The sequence below is a fragment of the Squalius cephalus genome (assembly GCF_949319135.1).
Source record: "Squalius cephalus genome assembly, chromosome: 11".
Lineage (NCBI taxonomy): Eukaryota > Metazoa > Chordata > Actinopteri > Cypriniformes > Leuciscidae > Squalius > Squalius cephalus.
The window spans coordinates 23,669,020-23,691,115 of record NC_137132.1 but is presented as its reverse complement, the minus strand read 5'-3'; the positions used below and the strand labels follow the sequence as shown (position 1 = coordinate 23,691,115).

The window sequence follows — 22,096 nt, the reverse complement described above, 5'->3', positions numbered from 1 at the left end:
CAGGCATGGCTAACACAATTAGAGCAAACTGAGTGTTTGTTTCTTCATACTCAAACATCCTCAAAGTTGCTTTTTTGATGCGATTGGTCGTCTGTTTTTGCTGTCTAATATGATTTACCAAGCCTGCATGTCCCAATAAGTAAAGTAATTGAGAGTCTTATATTGCACGCCACTCTACCATGTAAGGTCCCTTCATGCGGTTACAGCTTTATTATTGTGAAGGAACGGAAGACGTCGTAATGAACATTGTCTTGGTAGATCTGATTAGCTTCTGAACAGGCTTTGCTTTCGAAAAGATGGATTTGCATTTGCATTGCATTTGTTAATAAAGGTCTAATATGGTGGAAAACTGAGTTTATGTAGATTTTTCTAAATGTATAATATATCGTTTTATTAAATATAAAATGTGTTATTCTTTGTAATATATATTTTTAGTTTACTATTTTACTTTTTATTATTGTTAGAAAAAATGTCTATTGACTATTGTTGTTATCTTTCACTAAATGAATTCATATACAAGACTTAACAGTTGTACAAGTATAAAGTTGTGGTTAAATATTTTTTATTTAAATACGTTAACGCTTTTCATTTCAGCTTAAATTTCTTTCGAGATGTTCCAGACTTCAGAGTCTTGGCCTGTGGTGGAGATGGGACCGTTGGATGGATTCTTGATGTAATAGGTGAGTTCAGATGATGTGAAAATTGAAACCCAAAACACATACATTTTTCAACTTATTGTTTGTTTTGGCCCTTGGTCATTAGAGAAATTAAACGCTGGATTCATGTGGATCTGGGCTTCCATACTGTTGCCATATTGTAAATTAAATCCAGGAAGTTTACATTATAGATTTAATAAAAACAGCAAGCTAAAGTTAAACTTCTAAACGTATGACATCTGCTGCAAAAAAGGCTTTTCTTGTTGTTTCAGAGGTTCTTTTATACAGAAGTGATTTTGTTATATTTGTCGGAATAGTCAAATACTTATTTTTCACAGAACTCAAGCTATTACATTCGTATCTGTATTTTCGGGGCAAATAGGATGATTATCTTTCTTCAAGAAATGGCATATTATTTATATCATCTGAAGAATAGTCTCTGAAGGTTATTTATTTTTATTTTTTTAGATGACTGTTTCCTCATTTAGTCAAAAATTGCCTCCATTTTTTTTTTATCAATCAAAACAAAGACCGAGTAATAGACTGGATGCTTTCAGAGGAGTGTATCAGAAAAGAACCACTGTATTTTGACATTGCCATTTATTCCATTATTCATTCATACACAGATTTGCATACATATATACTCTAGTTTATACATACAGTATACTGTATATGTATATGTTTGTGTGTGTTTGTTTGTATACAGTATATAGTTACTAGCCACTCAGCATTTTAAATGGCCACAATTTTTTTTGTTGGAAAGTTTAGTTTTTTTGGGGGGGTATGACGATACACAAGACAAGATGATACATGAAACTGGGTTCATGAGAACACTTTTTTTTTTTTTTTTTTTTTTTTAAGAAATCTTCAATGATGAAATATATGGCTGGAATTTTTTTTATTTTATTTGACTAAAAGTCACAAAATGCAAAACAATGCAGGTGCAGTTTGAAATGTTTTAACTAATCTAGGGTTGTCACTAATGTTTATTTTGTAATCGAGAAATCAGTCAATTATTTTGATGATTAATCGAGTGAACAATAGCTATTAAAATTCCTTAACGTACATATATAATAACAATGAGGCAATAAAATTGGTTCAAATAAAGTATCAAAAGCAAGTTATCATTTGATTTTATTAAACAACACTGTTAAAATACATAATGTTATATTTATAATATAAACAATCAACTTAATGCGTACATTATGCATTACAACAATTGCCTGTCGAGGGCACCGACATGGTGATTGTTGTTGTAAAACTTTACAGCATGTCAATGTTTAATATTGGCCAAACAACATTTTAAAACAACATATTTGCGCACTTCTTTACTATATAAATGCTACAGCCACTGTAATTTCTTGTACAAGAACTTGTGGACATCAAAACATATAAAATCAAAGTGAGGGTATAAACTTATATTTTGAAATCGGGATGAACAATAATTAGCATATTTAGTAACGTATTCTCCTGTGTTGACGTAGGTTTATGTAAATGTTTTATATTACAAATCTGGTTACATTTTTAAGCATCATATAGATTTTAAAATATTGCTGGTTATATATACCTTGTGTGTGTGTGTGTATATATATATATATATATATATATATATTCTATTTATATACCGGTATATATATATATATTCTATTTATATATATATATATATATATATATATATATATATATATATATTCTATTTATTCTATTTATATATATATATGCTGTTCTTTCCCATAGATAAATCTAACTATGAACAGAATCCTCCTGTGTGTGTGCTTCCTCTCGGCACAGGAAATGACCTCGCAAGGTGCCTGCGCTGGGGTGGAGGTAATTTAAGTCTTTTCAATATTTTAATTTGCTGCACGAATGAAACTTTGTGGGAATCCTTAAACCTACATTCGCACTGTGGATTGATGAGCAAATCAGCTCTTGGGAAACCTCTCATATATTATCACTGTAGTATTTTCACAGATGTTTTACTCATTCATGACTAATTAGATCAAAATATGACTATTTTGTCAGTTCCTTGTCTTTAAATAGCTGGTGCTCAATAGAGCCAAACCGTCATTTGTAATATGACCTTTGGGTTTCAGGCTACGTCGGAGAAAGTCTTCTGCAGATTCTCAAGGACATTGAGAACAGTACTGAAGTGATGTTGGACAGGTGGAAGATTGACATCACTCCCCTAGACAAAGATGAAGGAGGAGATCCAGTCCCGTACAGCATCGTGAACAATTACTTCTCTATTGGCGTGGTGAGTGAACGAATTAAAGTTGTATTTGAGGATGTGAAGACCCCATGTGACCCCTTAACAATCAGCATACTTGTACTCTTTCCCTCCCAATAAACAGAGAGAGACTCGCTTTATACGCGTCTGACCAGTGTGCTGGTCTAGTCTATTAACCATGATACAGTATGTGATGACTGTGAGTGGAGTTTATGAATGAAGAAGTGAATAAGGCCCCTAAGTAATAAGACTAAATGAGCTAATCAAGAGGGCTGAGTGCTTTTTGAAATGCCAAGAGCATCTATTACATTAACAAAGCCATCTCTCATCACTGCAGTGAAGAGCAAAGCTTGCCAATTGGGAATGAAATATGCCATAGACGTTACACGGTTCTCGTCTTACCGAACGGCGATCAAACACGTTGTGTGTTGATGCATCTCGGGCCGTCTGAAATCTAATGATGCTTATTACGGCGACCGCATGTCAGCCATTATCCAGAAATGTCAAGGGAAATATGGTAATTGACATTTACAGGTTTGACGGCTCTGTTTTATTTTAGATTTGTACACATCTCAAAAAAAAGAAGAAATTGTAATGAGGGAGACATGCTTGGACAAATGTTAGTCGATGTCATTGATGTCATTGAATGGCATTTCATAAATCAGTATTGATTTAGAAAACATTCTGTCCAGTGCTCACATTTACATAAAACAAGTCTGTGATAGATAGATAGATAGATAGATAGATAGATAGATAGATAGACAGACAGACAATCAGACAGACAGACAGACAGACAGACAGACAGACAGACAGACAGAGAGAGAGAGAGAGAGAGAGAGAGAGAGAGAGACAGACAGACAGACAGACAGACAGACAGACAGAGACAGACAGATAGATAGATAGGTCTCTGTCTCAGTAATCATTCAGCTACAATATATTCTGCACTGTGATAATGAATTTAAAATTTCAATGCGTTGACAAATTTAGTTGTTTGTTTGGATTAAAGAGAAGTGCAAATCTCAGTGGGATCAAGTGATATTTTTCCTATCACATTTTACATGAAAACACAAATTCCTTTTGAAAACAACTGAAAACCAATAGAGATTACAGAGCAAGTCGTGCTCATAATTACTTGGCAGATTATGCAAATGAAAAACAATGTCTTCCGTAATTATGTATATGAACTGTAGGAACTAAACAGCCAACAAATGCAGCTGTTGCCAGACAAGATAGTGCAAGAACATTTTAGCAGAAAGAGGTAATTTACGACATTTGCAACAAAACACAAAAGGGTATCACAGCAGCTGAACAAGTTCTTTAACTTTTAAGTTGTTTAAGTTACCAAATTCTGGTAACAATTTAGGGTCCAATTCTCACTATATACTAGTTGCTTATTAAAATGCATTTTACTAGGATATTGGCTGTTTATTAGTACTTATAAAACACATATTAATGCCTTATTCTGCAAGACCATATTCTACATCCCTTAATCATACCCAATACCTAAACTGAACAACTACCTTACTAACTATTAATAAGCCATAATTAGGAGTTTATTGAGGCAAAAGTCGTAGTTAATAGTGAGTGAGACCCTAAATTGGACCATAAACAAAATGGAAATTGGACATGGACATGTTTTTAATGTAAGAGCATTAAGTAAAAAAAATAAAATAAGCAGAAATATATTTCTCATATTTTCAAAGTGTTGATGAATAAAAGAAATACAAAAAAAAAATACAAAATCTTTTATAAAAAGTGTAAAATCCAAAGACTAACAAAGTTGGTATAAGAAATGTCTGTCATCTGCAACGCATCAACAAAAACTCTCTCAAATCAAAGCTGTTCTTCATATTAACGCTTGTCTCGTTGACTGATCACCCTGTCAAGTGATATTTTGGGTAATTAGGTACCATTTAAATACCAAAGTTGAAATATCCCTCTCTGTTAGACAGGGGGTGTTATCATTTCGGTCAGAGCCAGAAGCTAGAGACAGTCCCTAATCACACAGGATCGCCTAAGATAATGTAGTCTGTTTCCTAATGACCCTGCGCTCATGTCAAAGTCATTACTCTCCCAGTGAAGGCACATCATCTGCCTGGACAAGCCGTAATTGGACTAAATGGTGAACTATGAGAGAACATTACACATGTCCCTTTATTAATTTGGTCACGAGAGTTTTGCAGTGGTAATTATCGAGGAGGGGTGGACAACGGCAGATGAAAGATAGCGAGTGACTGACTGCTGCAAGCCTGCAACTTTAACTTTAGAGTCAATGAAAGGAAATCTGGTGTCTCCTTCATGGACGCCGGATGCGATGACGTCTCTGAAAGCTCCCTGGTTTCAGCGCCGGGCATCAAACCAGAGCCAGGCCGAGGGGAGACCGTGCCTTTGCTCTCATGTTTTCATATATTGTGTAGTTTGTAAGAAAAGAGCAATACAATCTTTTAGATACACCTGTCATTTTACCTTTCTTCTTGTTCTGCGCTGAAGAAAACGGAGCCTGGTGGGACCCCGGGCCTCCCTTTGCTCTGCAACTAACAGCGGGTTTAAAAGATGTCAACAGTAAAGGAATTGATTTTTTTGGCTTCCACTAAAACATTTTTCAGCAGTGAGCTAGCAGGGGGTCTTCTGTGTGGAGGTGGTTTCATTGGAGGGGCTGGATTCACAAATGGTCCTATGAGTGTGTTTGGGTCTAGGGGGGAAAGAGAGGGAGGTATAGGAGAAAGTTTCTGCAAGTTTTTTTTTTTCTTTCTTTTATCTCTGAGCACACCCAAGTTCACTCATGCTTTTGTATTTTGTACAGTGATCTCCCGACATACATTTTAGTATCATTATCCACGTTTGCATGTACACTTTTCGGAATGAATCCGAACACTGAATAAACAGTGAATAAAGTGATCGGGTTGATGTGCACATTTGTCATAAGCTTCACTCTGGAATTGGTCTTTGGATATGCGCACACTGCACGAATATACAGAGCTTCCCGCCGTTGACGTAGGGTGCGTCTCAATCAACTCCCTAGCTTTCTAGGTCGTGAACCAGTATATCGTGTACACTAATTCAGGCTCTGGTAAGGACAGTAAGGATCCTGACTCACTACACATTTTTGAAAAACATATATCGCGTGTCATTATGTATAGTGAGGTCGCTCACATGATTTATTTTGTGCTTCAGAACTTCCAATAAAGGAACATAGTGAGCATCGATGCTCCCTGGTTTTTATGGTGCATTGTGGGACTTTTTAGGGAGCGAACGGTTCAGTACACTACGCTTGAGACAGCCCTTAAAATGGCCGACTCCCTGATCAGTGCCCTGACTACTGAACTAGGGAGCTGATTGAGATGACCCGTATACTAACCATCCAGCCATCGCTTCTTTTCTTTGTTTTAAAAAGCAGGCTTACTATTGATCCATTTCGGGTCTGAAGCAAGGGCTGTCCTGCACCACTTCACAGACAATGAGTAGAAAGAAATGTTTAGAATGACACTACAGTCATTTATTAACCTATATTCTGGAAATTTAACTCAAATCTTCTAAACAGTGAACCCTTTTATTGAATAAATTTTTTATTCAATAAAAGCCATTTTTTAACTATATTCAACAATAGCCCGTTATGTGCGTCATACGTCATTACGCTATTTCTACGTCATTGCACATGCGCAGACCTTTCCAGTTTCAGTTTTCAATCCAATTAAACGTACGTACACTATGTATTTTTTTTCCGCTGCTAGGGGTCGCTAACCTCTTACAATAACAAAGGCGTAGTTTGATGACACAACATTTGCTAAGAATTATGGATCTTGTCGTCAACGTCAAGCCGACCGATCTAATAATGTTTATGGATGAGTAAATACATCGATGTTTTTATCATGACTGTGATATGAAGCAGTTTGGGATTGCTAAGAGACAGCTATCAGCTCCACACGGGACGCGAGTCCCGCGGATATAAAAGGAATATGGACATTTCATTCTACCGAACTACACGCAAGTGCAGAATTACAACTCACAGGTCAGTTTATTAAACTTCAGCTGTTTCACTTGGTCTAACATTACACTATCACACTAAACTGCATTTGAATGTGTTGAAATGTATGTTATTCTGTGTTAGTTTGTCTATATGAGACTAGCAGTAAGCTAGATCAACATTAGAATAACATACAGATCATATTCTAACATTTTATCATTGTTGAACTATATAACATTGATTAGTTTTATGTAAATGTGCTCACCTGTTTAATAAAGTACATGTACTGTAGGAGCGGTCGGAGTCTCGGACGTGGAGCTCTAGGCATCTCGAAAACACAGCGCTGATATTGATTCTCGTTTTAGTTCTCCTTTTTTATCCAAAGTCTGCTTGCCATGGTCCATAATGTTTGAACGAAACAACAACAGCGTGCAAATAGACATTGCAAACTACACAGTTGTCCACGTCTGTCGCCTTGGTTACTATCAGAGGGCTCTGGTTACTATGGCAATACGAGCGGAAACCAGGGAGAACGCGGATATGACGCCATTGACGGCGACAAAACGGAAATAAAGAAACGTGCCGTGTCTTCGAATTAAATTACAAATTTCTCCTGGTTTGAAAGTTGTTGGAAACGTACACAACTAAAAAAAATATATAACATAGATATAGTGATTTTTGCTGTTTTTAAAGCAAAACAGTTACATATTGTACCTTTAAGTGTTTGATTTTGACATGTATTAAAAACCTCAGTGACTGTCACACATCTTCTCATTTTACTTTAGTGGAAAAGAAGCCAAATCTTTTTTTAAATAAAAATAAATAAATTATAATTATTACCAGGGCTTGACATTTATCTTCTTTTTGCTCACCAGCTACTGTGGCGAGTGGTTTTCCAAAGTTACTGGCCACTCAGCATTTTCACTGGCCACAATTTTGACATTGGTACCATGGGGGATGAACTGCCATATACGTGTAGATATTTTTAATGTTATCTCATAATTTGGCAGCAGGTATATTTGGCTGCTGTCACTTTAAGACCTGACGCACAAATCCATTATACTGTTACACGTGCATTTCCTTTCTCAAGTGTTTACGTTCACTTAAAACATACTCGCCAAGACCGCCATTTTGACATTATTTTGTGTGCATTTGGCCGTTTAAGCACAATAAGCAGCAAAAAAAGAACTAAATTTAGTTCTGAGAACTACTTTAAAAAAATCTGCAGGAATTATGCGCAATCCCACAGCGAAATTCAAGCCCTGTAACAGCAACAATATTCACCTGGAGCAAATGAAACAAGTGAGTGAGGGGAGGCGGGTTTGTGTGTCAACTCCTAGAGAGATCATGAGAGAGCGAGAAAGCGCAGCTGGTATCGTGCATCTATTCTGTGGAATATTAGTATGGGAAGTGTTTCAGATATTTCAGTATCGATATGTATTAAAAAATCTATATTTTTGACAACACCACATTGCACTTAGTTTATAATTTCAAAATAAATATTTTTGACAACACTACATTGCACTTAGTTTATTTATATTATATTTCAGATGGCTTTTTAAAAAACTACAATTGAGAAATTTATATAGGCTATAATATATAAAATTCAAGTAGGAGTGACTGCGTTACACGCCACTGCTGAAATCCACCCGCATTTGGCGGGTGTTAATGTCAAGCCCTAATTATTACTCAATAACATGAGACATTTTTAGCCTTTACCCACCAAAGCAAAAATACAAGGTCTAAAATCAGCAAAGGGAGGAAACTGGTAAAGTAGGACAATTAAGTTTCTGTATGTTTAATCTGTTTTCCTGTATGTTGTGGATATTTCACTTTTCACTTAAATGGTTTTGTGTAACTGGCTAATCATCAGAAAATATCTCACTGTATTCATCATAGGTCAAACAGTTCTGTGCCGTATTGCTGTTTTCTGTGAATATTCAACATCTAAATAATATGCCAACAAAAATGTAACTTTAAAAAAATTATAAAAATACAGTTTCATGGCCATTCAGAAATATAGTACATTTTCTCAATTCGCTTGTCAAGTGTGTAGAAAAAAAAAAGTTTAATTTACACCCTGTCTATAACGATTAATTATATTCTTAACCCCTTCAGCACCTGCTAAATGAAATCTGCATATCTTCTATAAGGTGTATAAAGTGTCAAGTTTGTCTTGCTTCTCCCTTTTGTCCTTACAAATTATCAGGCCTTCAGAATCTACATTTCTCAATCAGGACATATAGTCAGTTTACATTCCATCCACCGTCTCCATACATCACCATAGCAACAAAACATTTACAGTACACAAAGTACATGCATAGCACATGCATAGCGCATGCAAGTGCATCTGAACCTCTAACCCGCAGATGTCAGATTGGAAGAGGATCTCTGACAGGCGCCAGCAGAGCTGCAGCATCCTGTATATGTGTGTGATTAATTAGCCCAACCACGTGTTCAGTCCTCTTGTCAATACTCATCATCGTTGGCTAGAACCCCAGCAAAGAATCGCAAACACCTTATCTGTTAACACACATACATATGCATGGAGCCCAAACTTGTTTCCAGTCACGTGGAAGGGAGATCAGGCCTGTAATTGGTGCTCTGATGTTGTGTGGGGAAAGGAATTTAGTTTTTTTGTCGGGTTTTAAAATACATTCATCTGGTTTTAAAATAAACACGTCTCTTGTCTGCGACGTCTCTGACGCGGGGCTTTTGTTTATAGCTAATGGCCCGTGATAAAACCATCATGAAACCATTCAATGCAATCCTCAATCTGTTGTCTTTTCATCTTCACACAGCTGTTTTGTCAAATTCAAGATTTTAAAACCCAGATGCACAGCAGATGATGAGAGAATCTGACACACGAGTTTAATACGTCAAAGGCCCCTAACGAAGCATTGTCAGAAGCTCACGAAACATTGATGGCGGTATAACGGTGTGCATAAAAAAAATGATCTGATTTGCTTTTTTCTCCTTTTGTAGGATGCATCCATCGCTCATCGATTCCACATTATGAGAGAGAAACATCCAGAAAAGTTTAACAGCAGGTACCGCTCTTTCTCTATCTCTGTGTCAACAGCAAACACTTCACCAACACTGCATCTTAACTCCCACTGTTTTGTCTGTCATCTCGTTCTGTAAGCTCGCCAGCGTGTCTGCTGGGTTTATTGCCCTGGTGTGTTTTTGAAACTCCTGCCATGCTTTTACTTCCCTAAATTTAGATGAAGATGTGGGATTGTATTGTTATGGATCCCAAAATCTGATCTTGAGCAGGATAACCTTCTTAGAGCCAGATTTACTAAACAGGGCAAATTAGCGTGAGAGCGCAATCACATAAAAGTGCCAATGGGAGTGGAAAGTTCTGCGCATGATCTACTGATGACGCACACATTAATGAACAATGACGCAGCCGGATCATTTCCATAATGACCAACACAATCTAACAAGAGCAGCGCAATTTAGCGTCTGGACATGCTTTAAGATATGTTTTTTTTCGGTCGTTAAATAATGGTGCAAATACCAGTAAATTGACTAGCGCAAACCTTAGTAATCACCTTGCATGATTCATTTAAATACTCTCCTCCCATAAATCCCATTAATGTGATACTAGAAGTTAATATGTGCTTAAGAGATTTAGAAAGATTGTTTAAGGCCACAATCTTCAAGATTAAGGACTAAATGCACCAGTAGTGGATAGGATGTAGTATGATAAAAAATGTATTAATTAATTATAATGATAATATACACTTATAGTATATATATATATATACAGTGCTGGGTACATTACTTGAAATTTAAGTCCATTACTGATTTCAAATTACATGGCAAAAATTGTAGTTAGTAAAGTAATATATTACATTTCACATTTTTGAATACTTTTAGATTACTTTTGACCTAATCACATTGAATTGAATTGAAGAGAATAATATTGTACCATATTGATATAAAAATACTAAGAAAAATGAAAACACATTCAATCCTTTATCATCAACAACATGAAGTGCATTAAACTAGAAGACTTTCTGAATGGATATAATCGATATGCTTTTTTAGAAAGGAAAATTTCAAATGTGAAAAAGAAGAATTAGGGAGAATCAATAAATTCTGAATGATTTACTGCCATTGTGTGAATAATATTTAATCATGTAATCAATAACATAGTAATTGTAGTCTGATTACAAGTATTTTAAAACATAATATAATATCTAATTACAAGTACTTAATTTAGAGGATCTGATTACTTAATCCAGATTACATGTAATCAGTTACTAGCCAATACCACCCCTACCAGAAAATCCCACAATCTGAATATTAGTATGGATTTTTGTAAGGCTTAATGTTGAGAGCCAACTCTAAATAAATTGATTTCCCTAAAGAGGCTAAACATTGTGGCTCTCTGTGGTGTTGTTAATACTTTGTCCTGTTTGTTTAAGCCACCCTGCTCAACCAATGGTGTAAATTTGGGGTGGGATTTTTTGTTTGTCTAACCAATAGTAGACCTGTTTGAAAACATTCATTACTTTTGCATCTGCATTTAGTGATGCTAAATAGAGATATTATACACTTCACCTTTATTTTATCATATATAGTATATTGCTATTGGAGTAACATAGTGACACAGGTTTACTCAATGTAAATAGATGTACTATTTCCTAATCTTTTAGCACTAGCAGAGCTTTCAAGCAACAGATGTAGGTGCTCCTTTGTGTTGGAGTGTTTCATTCTTTGCTGAAAGGATCTGAGTGATGTGGAACATCTGTGATTAGCCCACGATGTGTGCACCTTCTAATGATGAGCAAATTTGATATCCATGCTCCCATTAATATTTAATGTCCCAATAAGTCAGTACGAACGCAGGCGAGTAATTGGTTGGGTAATTGAATTTGCTTGGGTAGTTTGACATCATTTTTCCATCACCGTGATGACACAAGACCTTCAGGAGAGTCTTTTAATAATCAAATGATAATTATACTTTCTACGTGCGATACTATTTTTCAAAGCTGGCGAGCAGATAACATTTTAATTTGAGGAAATCAGGATTGGCCAGAAGACAGAAGGCATGAATGTTGACTGTTGATGTTGATTCAGATCTGTGTGGGACATATAATCAAACAGAATTCTGATCACACAAGAGTCTGTGTACAGGAACCGTTTTATACCACTGTGTCTTTTGAATAATGATTAAGATATTTTAAGAAAATTATACCATCTGTTATTTGAATTTGATAAATAATTCACATGAGAGAATGGGTTTAGATCTCTCTATTACATAGTATCTTTTCTCCCTCAATAATGTATGATCATAGTTAGGAAGGTATTGCAGATTTTTTTGTTGGATTTTTCTAGAAACCTTTTACAAATATATAACTGTTTTAATATATCATCATATTACTGAAGCAAAGGCCATGCATATCTTGCTTACAGTTAAAGGTGCTGGAGGGTTTTTTATAGACTTTGATGCATAGGGGTCATTGTATGAAATGGGGGCTATTTCAAGTTCGATAGGTGGATTTTAAAGTACATGTATGTATGTATGTATGTGTGTGTATATGTATATGTGTGTATATGTATGTATGTATATACAGTGAGGAAAATAAGTATTTGAACACCCTGCTATTTTGCAAGTTCTCCCACTTAGAAATCATGGAGGGGTCTGAAATTGTCATCGTAGGTGCATGTCCACTGTGAGAGACATAATCTAAAAAAAAAATCCAGAAATCACAATGTATGATTTTTTAACTATTTATTTGTATGATACAGCTGCAAATAAGTATTTGAACACCTGAGAAAATCAATGTTAATATTTGGTACAGTAGCCTTTGTTTGCAATTACAGAGGTCAAATGTTTCCTGTAGTTTTTCACCAGGTTTGCACACTGCAGGAGGGATTTTGACCCACTCCTCCACACAGATCTTCTCTAGATCAGTCAGGTTTCTGGGCTGTCGCTGAGAAACACGGAGTTTGAGCTCCCTCCAAAGATTCTCTATTGGGTTTAGGTCTGGAGACTGGCTAGGCCACGCCAGAACCTTGATATGCTTCTTACAGAGCCACTCCTTGGTTATCCTGGCTGTGTGCTTCGGGTCATTGTCATGTTGGAAGACCCAGCCTCGACCCATCTTCAATGCTCTAACTGAGGGAAGGAGGTTGTTCCCCAAAATCTCGCAATACATGGCCCCGGTCATCCTCTCCTTAATACAGTGCAGTCGCCCTGTCCCATGTGCAGAAAAACACCCCCAAAGCATGATGCTACCACCCCCATGCTTCACAGTAGGGATGGTGTTCTTGGGATGTACTCATCATTCTTCTTCCTCCAAACACGTTTAGTGGAATTATGACCAAAAAGTTCTATTTTGAAATCTCCAACAGTGGACCTTTTTTCACCAAGCTGCTTGGCAATTTCCCCGTAGCCCTTTCCAGCCTTGTGGAGGTGTACAATTTTGTCTGCCTTTAAAATGTCCACCTCCACTCCATTTATTATCCTAAATTAGATGCACCTGTTTGAGGTCGTTAGCTGCATAAAGACACCTGTCCACCCCATACAATCAGTAAGAATCCAACTACTAACATGGCCAAGACCAAAGAGCTGTCCAAAGACACTAGAGACAAAATTGTACACCTCCACAAGGCTGGAAAGGGCTACGGGGAAATTGCCAAGCAGCTTGGTGAAAAAAGGTCCACTGTTGGAGCAATCATTAGAAAATGGAAGAAGCTAAACATGACTGTCAATCTCCCTCGGACTGGGGCTCCATGCAAGATCTCACCTCGTGGGGTCTCAATGATCCTAAGAAAGGTGAGAAATCAGCCCAGAACTACACGGGAGGAGCTGGTCAATGACCTGAAAAGAGCTGGGACCACCGTTTCCAAGGTTACTGTTGGTAATACACTTAGACGTCATGGTTTAAAATCATGCATGGCACGGAAGGTTCCCCTGCTTAAACCAGCACATGTCAAGGCCCGTCTTAAGTTTGCCAATGACCATTTGGATGATCCAGAGGAGTCATGGGAGAAAGTCATGTGGTCAGATGAGACCAAAATAGAACTTTTTGGTCATAATTCCACTAAACGTGTTTGGAGGAAGAAGAATGATGAGTACCATCCCAAGAACACCATCCCTACTGTGAAGCATGGGGGTGGTAGCATTGCTTTGGGGGTGTTTTTCTGCACATGGGACAGGGCGACTGCACTGTATTAAGGAGAGGATGACCGGGGCCATGTATTGCGAGATTTTGGGGAACAACCTCCTTCCCTCAGTTAGAGCATTGAAGATGGGTCGAGGCTGGGTCTTCCAACATGACAATGACCCGAAGCACACAGCCAGGATAACCAAGGAGTGGCTCTGTAAGAAGCATATCAAGGTTCTGGCGTGGTCTAGCCAGTCTCCAGACCTAAACCCAATAGAGAATCTTTGGAGGGAGCTCAAACTCTGTGTTTCTCAGTGACAGCCCAGAAACCTGACTGATCTAGAGAAGATCTGTGTGGAGGAGTGGGCCAAAATCCCTCCTGCAGTGTGTGCAAATCTGGTGAAAAACTACAGGAAACGTTTGACCTCTGTAATTGCAAACAAAGGCTACTGGACCAAATATTAACATTGATTTTCTCGGGTGTTCAAATACTTATTTGCAGCTGTATCATACAAATAAATAGTTAAAAAATCATACATTGTGATTTCTGGATTTTTTTTTTTTAGATTATGTCTCTCACAGTGGACATGCACCTACGATGACAATTTCAGACCCCTCCATGATTTCTAAGTGGGAGAACTTGCAAAATAGCAGGGTGTTCAAATACTTATTTTCCTCACTGTATATGTGTATATACATGCTTGACATGTACTTTTAAATAGAACAATGTACTTTTAAATAGAACAATTCAAAACGAAAGAAAACAGACTGCTCTCTGCTTATGTAATCCGTATGAAATGTGCATTTCTCTCTGGTGCGTTCACTACTGCGAAGATCGCGAGTCAGCATTGTCAACTTCATCTTTGCAATCATCCCCCCCACCCCCCCAAGAATCAAGGTTTGTATCGAATCGTGGGTCAAAAATTGTGATACGAACTGAATCGTGGGTTTGGTGTATCGTTACAGCCCTAGTTACTTCATACAAAATGTTTTTAGACCATTAACCATATTGCTTTAGGCTAGCAAGCATAGGTCTAACAAATCTATGTTAGGCCATTGGTACAATTTTGCCAGTCTTCTCTTTCTTAATATAACATAGCACTGAAATTAGCATCTTTTTCATGACTTTTTGGCTGTTTTCTCCATGCAACTTTTCCAATCTTTAACATGTTTTTCCTGTTAACACTGCTTGTTATTGAATGTCATTGCATTGACCTTAGCGAAGACACAAATATTTGATCGGCTTAATGAGCAACCCAACAATGGCCAATTGGTTTTTAATTATAACACGCCATCGTCTTGTTGATAACGGACGCGGGGTCTTGAGCGAACCCGGCTCCCTAGTTTTATTTGCACCTCGGGTGATTACCAGGAGGAAAGTGAGAAGATTTGACACTTTGCAGATAGATTAATTTACTGCTGGAGTAAGACCAGAGGGTGATAATGAGGTCGAGGATTAAAAGCAGACAATCAGTGTGGCAGCGTCGCGTGGACTTGTTAAAGTACACTTTCTCTCTCATCGCTGATCATTCATGCGCTTCCAAGATAATCTCTGTCTTCAAGATAATCTCTGTCTTCAAGATGATGAGAAAAAGGAGAAAAGAAAGTGTCTCAGTTGTCTTCGGCTTTGGGAACTTTATTATTACACTACGTGTGCTGTCTTTTTAAATGTGTGGTCTTGTGGTTGTCTCCTTCAGAAATAACCATGTGATTGCATTTTCCACCACAATACCATAGTAAAATTGTGCTAAGTTGGTATTATTCATCACTGGCATCTAAAAAAAACAAACAAAAACAATGCCGTTTGCCGCCTGTTACAATGTTTGATGCAGATCCCATATTAAATTCAGATTTGACGATACTAACAATAATAGCTATATAGTATCGTAGTGAAAAAAGTCAAACTTAATCTTTCCACATAAGTTATTTTAAAAGAATATTTAAACCCCTCAAATTACTTTTTTTCCCCTTTTTTTCCAAATCTTTTTATTTTATTTTTTTTCCCCTTGGATACAAAAAATAGATTTTCCATGCATCTGTTCATCTGTATGCTGTTTACTTTCACTTTTATTTTTTTCTTAATTTTTTTTTATCAGTACTGTTCAAAAATATTTTTTTTAAAGAAGGAAATTAAGTTAACAAGTGTCCTTGTTACATATGTAACATGTACTTATCATAGTAATTAGAGTAAATTATGCATAATTACATGCAATTAACCCTAAACCAAAACCTAATCCTACCCTAACCCTATAGTAAGTACATGTTGTTAATTATTATTGCTCAGTACTTAAATATATAATTACACTGTAACAATGACATCTTAAAATGAAGTGTAACCGAAATTAATATTTTGATTTTGATATTTATTACTTCAATTTCAAATAAATGCTGTTCTTTTAAAATGTATATTTCTCAGTGAATCCACAAAAAATTTGTTTCCACCAAAAAAATAAATAAATTTGTTTTCAAAAATGAATATGAATTGTCTGAGCAAAATTTCAGCTTTGCTATCACTGGAATAAATTACATTTTAAAATATATTGAAATAGAAAACTCTTATTTAAAATTGTAATAATATCACAGTATTACAATTTTACTGTGTATTTGATCAAAAAAGTGCCGTCTTCTTTCAAAAACATAAAAAAATCTTACCGACCCTAAACTTTTTGTTTTATTTTTACAATTTTTAAAGACTTGCTCAAGGCTTTTAGTTGTTAATTATTGCATTGTAGCCATTTTCACATTCACGCCAAGTGTTATTAATGTGTGATTTATTTTAGCCGTATGATACTGACCAGGGAGGAGTGCTTGAGCTCTACTGAGCCGTCTTTGAAACAGCCTACCGCTGACCAGAGTGTCTCCTTAAGGGTGACATGCTCAGCCGGAGGCGGTCATCTTTAATTATTCTCTGTTTAACCTTTCCTCAAGTCGGAGGGAGGCTGAACCATAGAGGGCCGTTTAGCGTAATGAGGGTCCTCATCAAAAAGCTAATGCAGGAGCTAAGACTGTTTGACCCACTGCTCTCTCTCTCTCTCACACACACGTAAGCCATCGCACCAGGGCCCAGGGCACCAGCGCTATGCACACTGCTCCTCATTTCAAATGAAATCGCTGGTCTGACTGGGGTGTCATCTATAATTAATGACCACTTCAGAGTGTAATTTATTGAGATCTCACCTGTGGCCCTGTCCCCATCCCTGCTGGACTTTCAAACCCCTCCCAGCTCCACCCACCTCCTCATGTTCACACACTACTTGCACACAGAAATAGCGGACAACTCCACCTGATGTTTGGCACTTCACATACCTAACGTTAGAAGATGATCTCACACGTTGCACAACCATGTAGTCAGGTATTTTTCCGACCACAGACCGCAGTTCATTCAAAATATACTCATATGCTCACCATTATGTTGTTCCAAACCGGAATGATATTCTTTAATCATTGAAACACAACATTTAATAAATGCCTCAGTGTTGGGGTCCGTTAGGGGTACCCCAAAGTCAATGGGGTCCAGTGTTGTTTTGGACCTCAATTTCATTGTTCGGATTTTTTTTTAAAAAGAGTTAAAATTGACCTATAAGTCACATGGACCACTTTTATCATACTTTTATGGTGCTTTTTGTCATTTTGGACTTTGACCGCCATCTTTCAAAATAAAGAACAATACTGTTCAAAAGTATGGGGTTGGTAATATTTTTAAAAATGTTTTTTAAAGAAGTTTATTATGTTTACCAAGGCTTTGTTTATTTGATCAAAATACAGTAAAAGATTCTGGATAGAAAGTAAGAACAAACATCATTTATTTGAAATATAAATATTTTGTAGCATTATGATTGTCTTTACTGTCACTTTTGATCAATTTAATTAAATTAAAATAAATGACTGACTCCAAACTTTTGAACACAAGTGTATAAAATATAGAAATCACAACAACCTCCCTTTCATTAGTGGGTTTATTGGAAGACCCCATTGCGTTTGATTTCAGATCGATGGCCATCCGCCAGATCCTCTATGGTTCAGTCTCATTCATGTTTGTAGACGTGCCAGGACTTGCTGTCATCTGATTACCTGTGTTGCATCTCTTAGACTCAGTTGGCAGATGCTGGTCTCCATCTGCAGGGCCTTACTGGAGCAGAATTCCACAGGGAAGCCCTTACTGTACAAGAGAATGAGTGTTATACATGTGCACTGATGACTGTTGTGTATCACAGATCACTTGCACACAACAGAGCTGTAGTTGAGTTTTAGGTGTCGATGTGCACTTGGTCCCTGTGGTATGGCCAGTAGTCAGATAAAGCCCAGCGGTACTAGAAAGGCCTCCTTTCCCTGCTGAGATCTCCGGCAACCTCTTCAGTACCCGCAGCCCCATGTGGAGCCACTGACTCCTGCAGGGCCGCCAGCTGTCAGGGAACCTCTCCTCCTTCACACTCTCCAGCCATTAACCATCACTCGGAGTCGAGAGATCCTACTCTACTCGCATGACAGGCCTCTCTTTACTCTTTTCAGTCCAAAATGCGCACACACCAAACTATTAAAGCTTAGTCTTTTGGTTGGTTTAAAGTTATTAACATAAAAAAAAAGCTACCTGCTAAAAGCATTACTCTTTCACTGAACTTGTTGCAATGCATTCTGGGATTGTTACTCCACAAAGGATACCTGCCTTTAGAATTAGTTCAAAGCAAGGTATTTTAAGAGGCAACATAATGGATTTGGATAATCTGGATTACATAATCAGATTCCTAATATTAAATACTTGTAATTCGATTATATTACACTTTAAAATACTTGTAATCAGACATATACAGTTACTATATACAGTTACTTTTTAGTTACATGAATACTTCATATTCACAAAAAGGCAGTGAATTATTAAAAATGTACATATTCTCCATAATTCTTCTCATTTTTAAGATTCTCCCCAATTTTACTTTTTACATTTTCCTTTCTAAAATAGCCTATTGCTTGTATATGTTTGGAAAGTCTTCCAGTTTTGTGGAATTGCACACATAAGAAAACTGAGAAGCCACACAGCATAAAAGTAAAATATTTTTAGTAAGTGTTTTATTTTAATTGTTTCATTTTAACATATTTTTACTTAATTATTACCTTTTAATTAATTTCAGAACCCCCTGCTGTTCCTATGCAAACCCCATCTTGAGAAAGTCTGACATGTTTAATGCACTTCACGTTGTTGATAACGAAGAGTGAAATAAATTTTCTTTCTCTCTGCATTTTTATATGCTAATATGCTACAAGATTATTCTATTCAAATCAATGTGACAAATGAGTTAGGACAAAAGTAATCAAAAAGTAATCAGATTTTATTACCTAAAATGTGCAACGTAATAGATGACGTTACTAACTACAATTTCCATCATGTAATTTGTATTCAGTAATGGATTACAGTCTGTAAATAATCTACCCAGCACTTGTAATATGCACAGTGTATATATATGTGTGTGTGTGTGTATGTATATATATATATATATATATATATATATATATATATGTACTGTATGTATGTATATATGTACTGTATATATGTATTGTATGTGTATGTATATATATATATATATATATATATATATATATATATATATATATATATATATATATATATATATACACACTGTATATTACAAGTGCTGGGTAGATTATTGGGTATATATATTAAAGATTATTGGCTATGTATATTACAAATGGGTATATATATATATATATATATATATATATAATATTTAAGTTTTGTATGTTTTTTTTTTTCCTTAACATTTGTTTTTATATTTCTAGTATTTCACATATCGGTATATAAAAAATATTTTTTAATAATTAATTTGAATGTTTTTGAAAGATATCATATAAGGCTGCATTTATATGATAAAAATACAATAGAAAACTGTGAAATAACTTTTCTATTTTAATATATAATTAGTGTTTTTAAGCATGATGTCCATTGGGTTTTAGAGGGTTTTACAGTTTCAGGACAAACCCTAATCAGAATGTTTGAAGAGTATCACAGAATCACCCCAAACTCGTGTCAAGCCTCTCTCTCTCTCTCTCTCTCTCTCTCTCTCTCTCTCTCTCTCTCTCTCTCTCTCTCTCTCTCTTTGAAGTGTCATGTTCTACAAAACAGTGCATCAGAGCAATCCTGACAGAGGTAGTTATATCAATGTGATATTTATCACCTCAGATAAAGAAGAAATTAGTGTGAGAATGAGGTCGTACATCACTACAGGTTAGATTAGGTGTCAAAAGAAAAATCGATGACAAGACCATGTTTGCCTTCCTCAGACGCAGCAGAAAGTGACGAGAGGCAAAGTCGCCTCGGGTCGACAACGCAACCATCACACTTTCCCTCAGGTCCCTATTCAGTACCACTGCAAAGACACATAGTTGACACAATGTTGATTCGCAACACTTTATGTAAATTTTTCGTACTTTGTTTGACTCGGTAACCTCATTTACACCTGTTTCAATGTAAGAATAATCCAAAATTTCATTCCAGCCCTCCTAGTGTGTGCATGGATCTTTTCTACAGTCTTTAGTGCAGATGTGACCCGTCTATCAGCCCTACTTGTGTGCGTCGGTGAAAGGGAACAGAACAGATGGGAATCCGATTGAAGAGATGAGATGCTCCTAATTACCTAATGAGCAAAGGGATCGGCTTGATTTGTCGCTTTAGCACTCTTGTTAGGTTAAGTGGAGGGAATCGACTAAGGAGCAATCTTGGCACAATCTATCCTGATCTTTTGCTCAAATGTTTGCAATACTGGAACTCAGAGGTGAAGTCTAGCGAAAAGACACGTTGTCTGAAGTCTACAGTATGTTAGAGATCCTGATAAACTTCTATAATGTTCTATAAATATTTTTTAGTCTTTTCTTCATTGCCATAATCTTTGGCTAAACATCTTTGGCTTTTATTGTTTTATTTTATTATTTACTTTGTTCCAAACCTGTTTTTTTTCCTACCTTTCTCACAAAACGAGACTTTTGATCTTTTACTTTTTATACAAGTACAGTTTACCTTGACCACTTCTCTTGTCAAAAATATCATAAAGCATCATAAAATTTATATTGGTATGCAAACTATATTTAAGTCGTAACTATATGTAATATAAAGCTGTATGAAGTTTCTTTAGTTGTTTAAAAAAATGCATCATATTTATTTAGAACTAAATTTTCTTTGAGAGAATTTGAAACAAATTATTAGTGAGAGTTCCAGTCAAAGTGAGTTCAAATGATGTAACGCAGACACCCCCGTACAGTGTCTGTTAACCTTCTCATTCAGATTAAATATGACTTATGCTAACAAACCAATGCAGCTTTTAATTAGACATATAACGAAGCACATGTTAATCCAGGCATCCAGTATGTCCTGAATGTATGTGTAACTGTAAGTACACACTGGGAGGAGAGTTTTCAGCCTCCGTCACAATGAAGAAGTGTGTGTCCGTTTAATCTGTGAGGTGTGCATTGCCCATCTCTCCGTGTGCGCCGTGTTTTCCTCATCAGTTCTGCCGTATATTGACCATGTTGCACATTATAAATCAAAGGCAGCGAGGTTCTCCTGCAAGTGGCTAATGAAAACTCATTTTTAACATCACTAAATGGTCCTGACAAAAAGTCTAATGAGGAAATCAATAATTCAGCGATTGTTGTCCTGCTTATACTAATAGATCCAGGTTGTTGGGGCTGGGATGCAGTGAAGAGGGGGCCATTTTTTATTGCACAGTTTCTGCACATCAGCGTGTTTTAAAAGGTTTTCTTCCCGCCGCGGACGCCTGATTGATAATCTGTTGTGGATTTGCGACTGATGCGAGGATTTTGGTCGGATTCAGTTTATGGGCATTTAAGAAGTGCTGTTACCATTAATACAAATTTAATCCATTCTGTGTGAAATTGGGTGAAGAGTACCTGTCACCTCCCTTTTAATTATAGAGGCACATATTGATGTTAGATACATAATGCATCTTTTCTGTATTTATATTTTATTGTACAATTCCACAAATGTTTTTTTAATACACTCTTAAAAATAAAGGGTCCAAAAGGAAGTTTTCACAGCGATGCCATTGAAGAACCAAATTTGGTTCCCCAAAGAACCTTTTAACGATCAGTTCTTAAC

General features: G+C 36.4%; 1 protein-coding gene across 1 annotated transcript in view; it reads left to right on the top strand.

The window, feature by feature from the left end:
• The window catches only part of dgkb (diacylglycerol kinase, beta), a 59,951-nt gene that overhangs the window by 21,159 nt on the left and 16,696 nt on the right, over positions 1-22,096 (top strand). The window contains exons 17-20 of the mRNA XM_079885050.1: positions 595-680; positions 2,394-2,483; positions 2,750-2,910; positions 9,833-9,897. Of these exons, the coding sequence (XP_079741176.1) occupies positions 595-680; positions 2,394-2,483; positions 2,750-2,910; positions 9,833-9,897 (402 nt within the window). The remainder of the gene's footprint in view (positions 1-594; positions 681-2,393; positions 2,484-2,749; positions 2,911-9,832; positions 9,898-22,096) is intronic.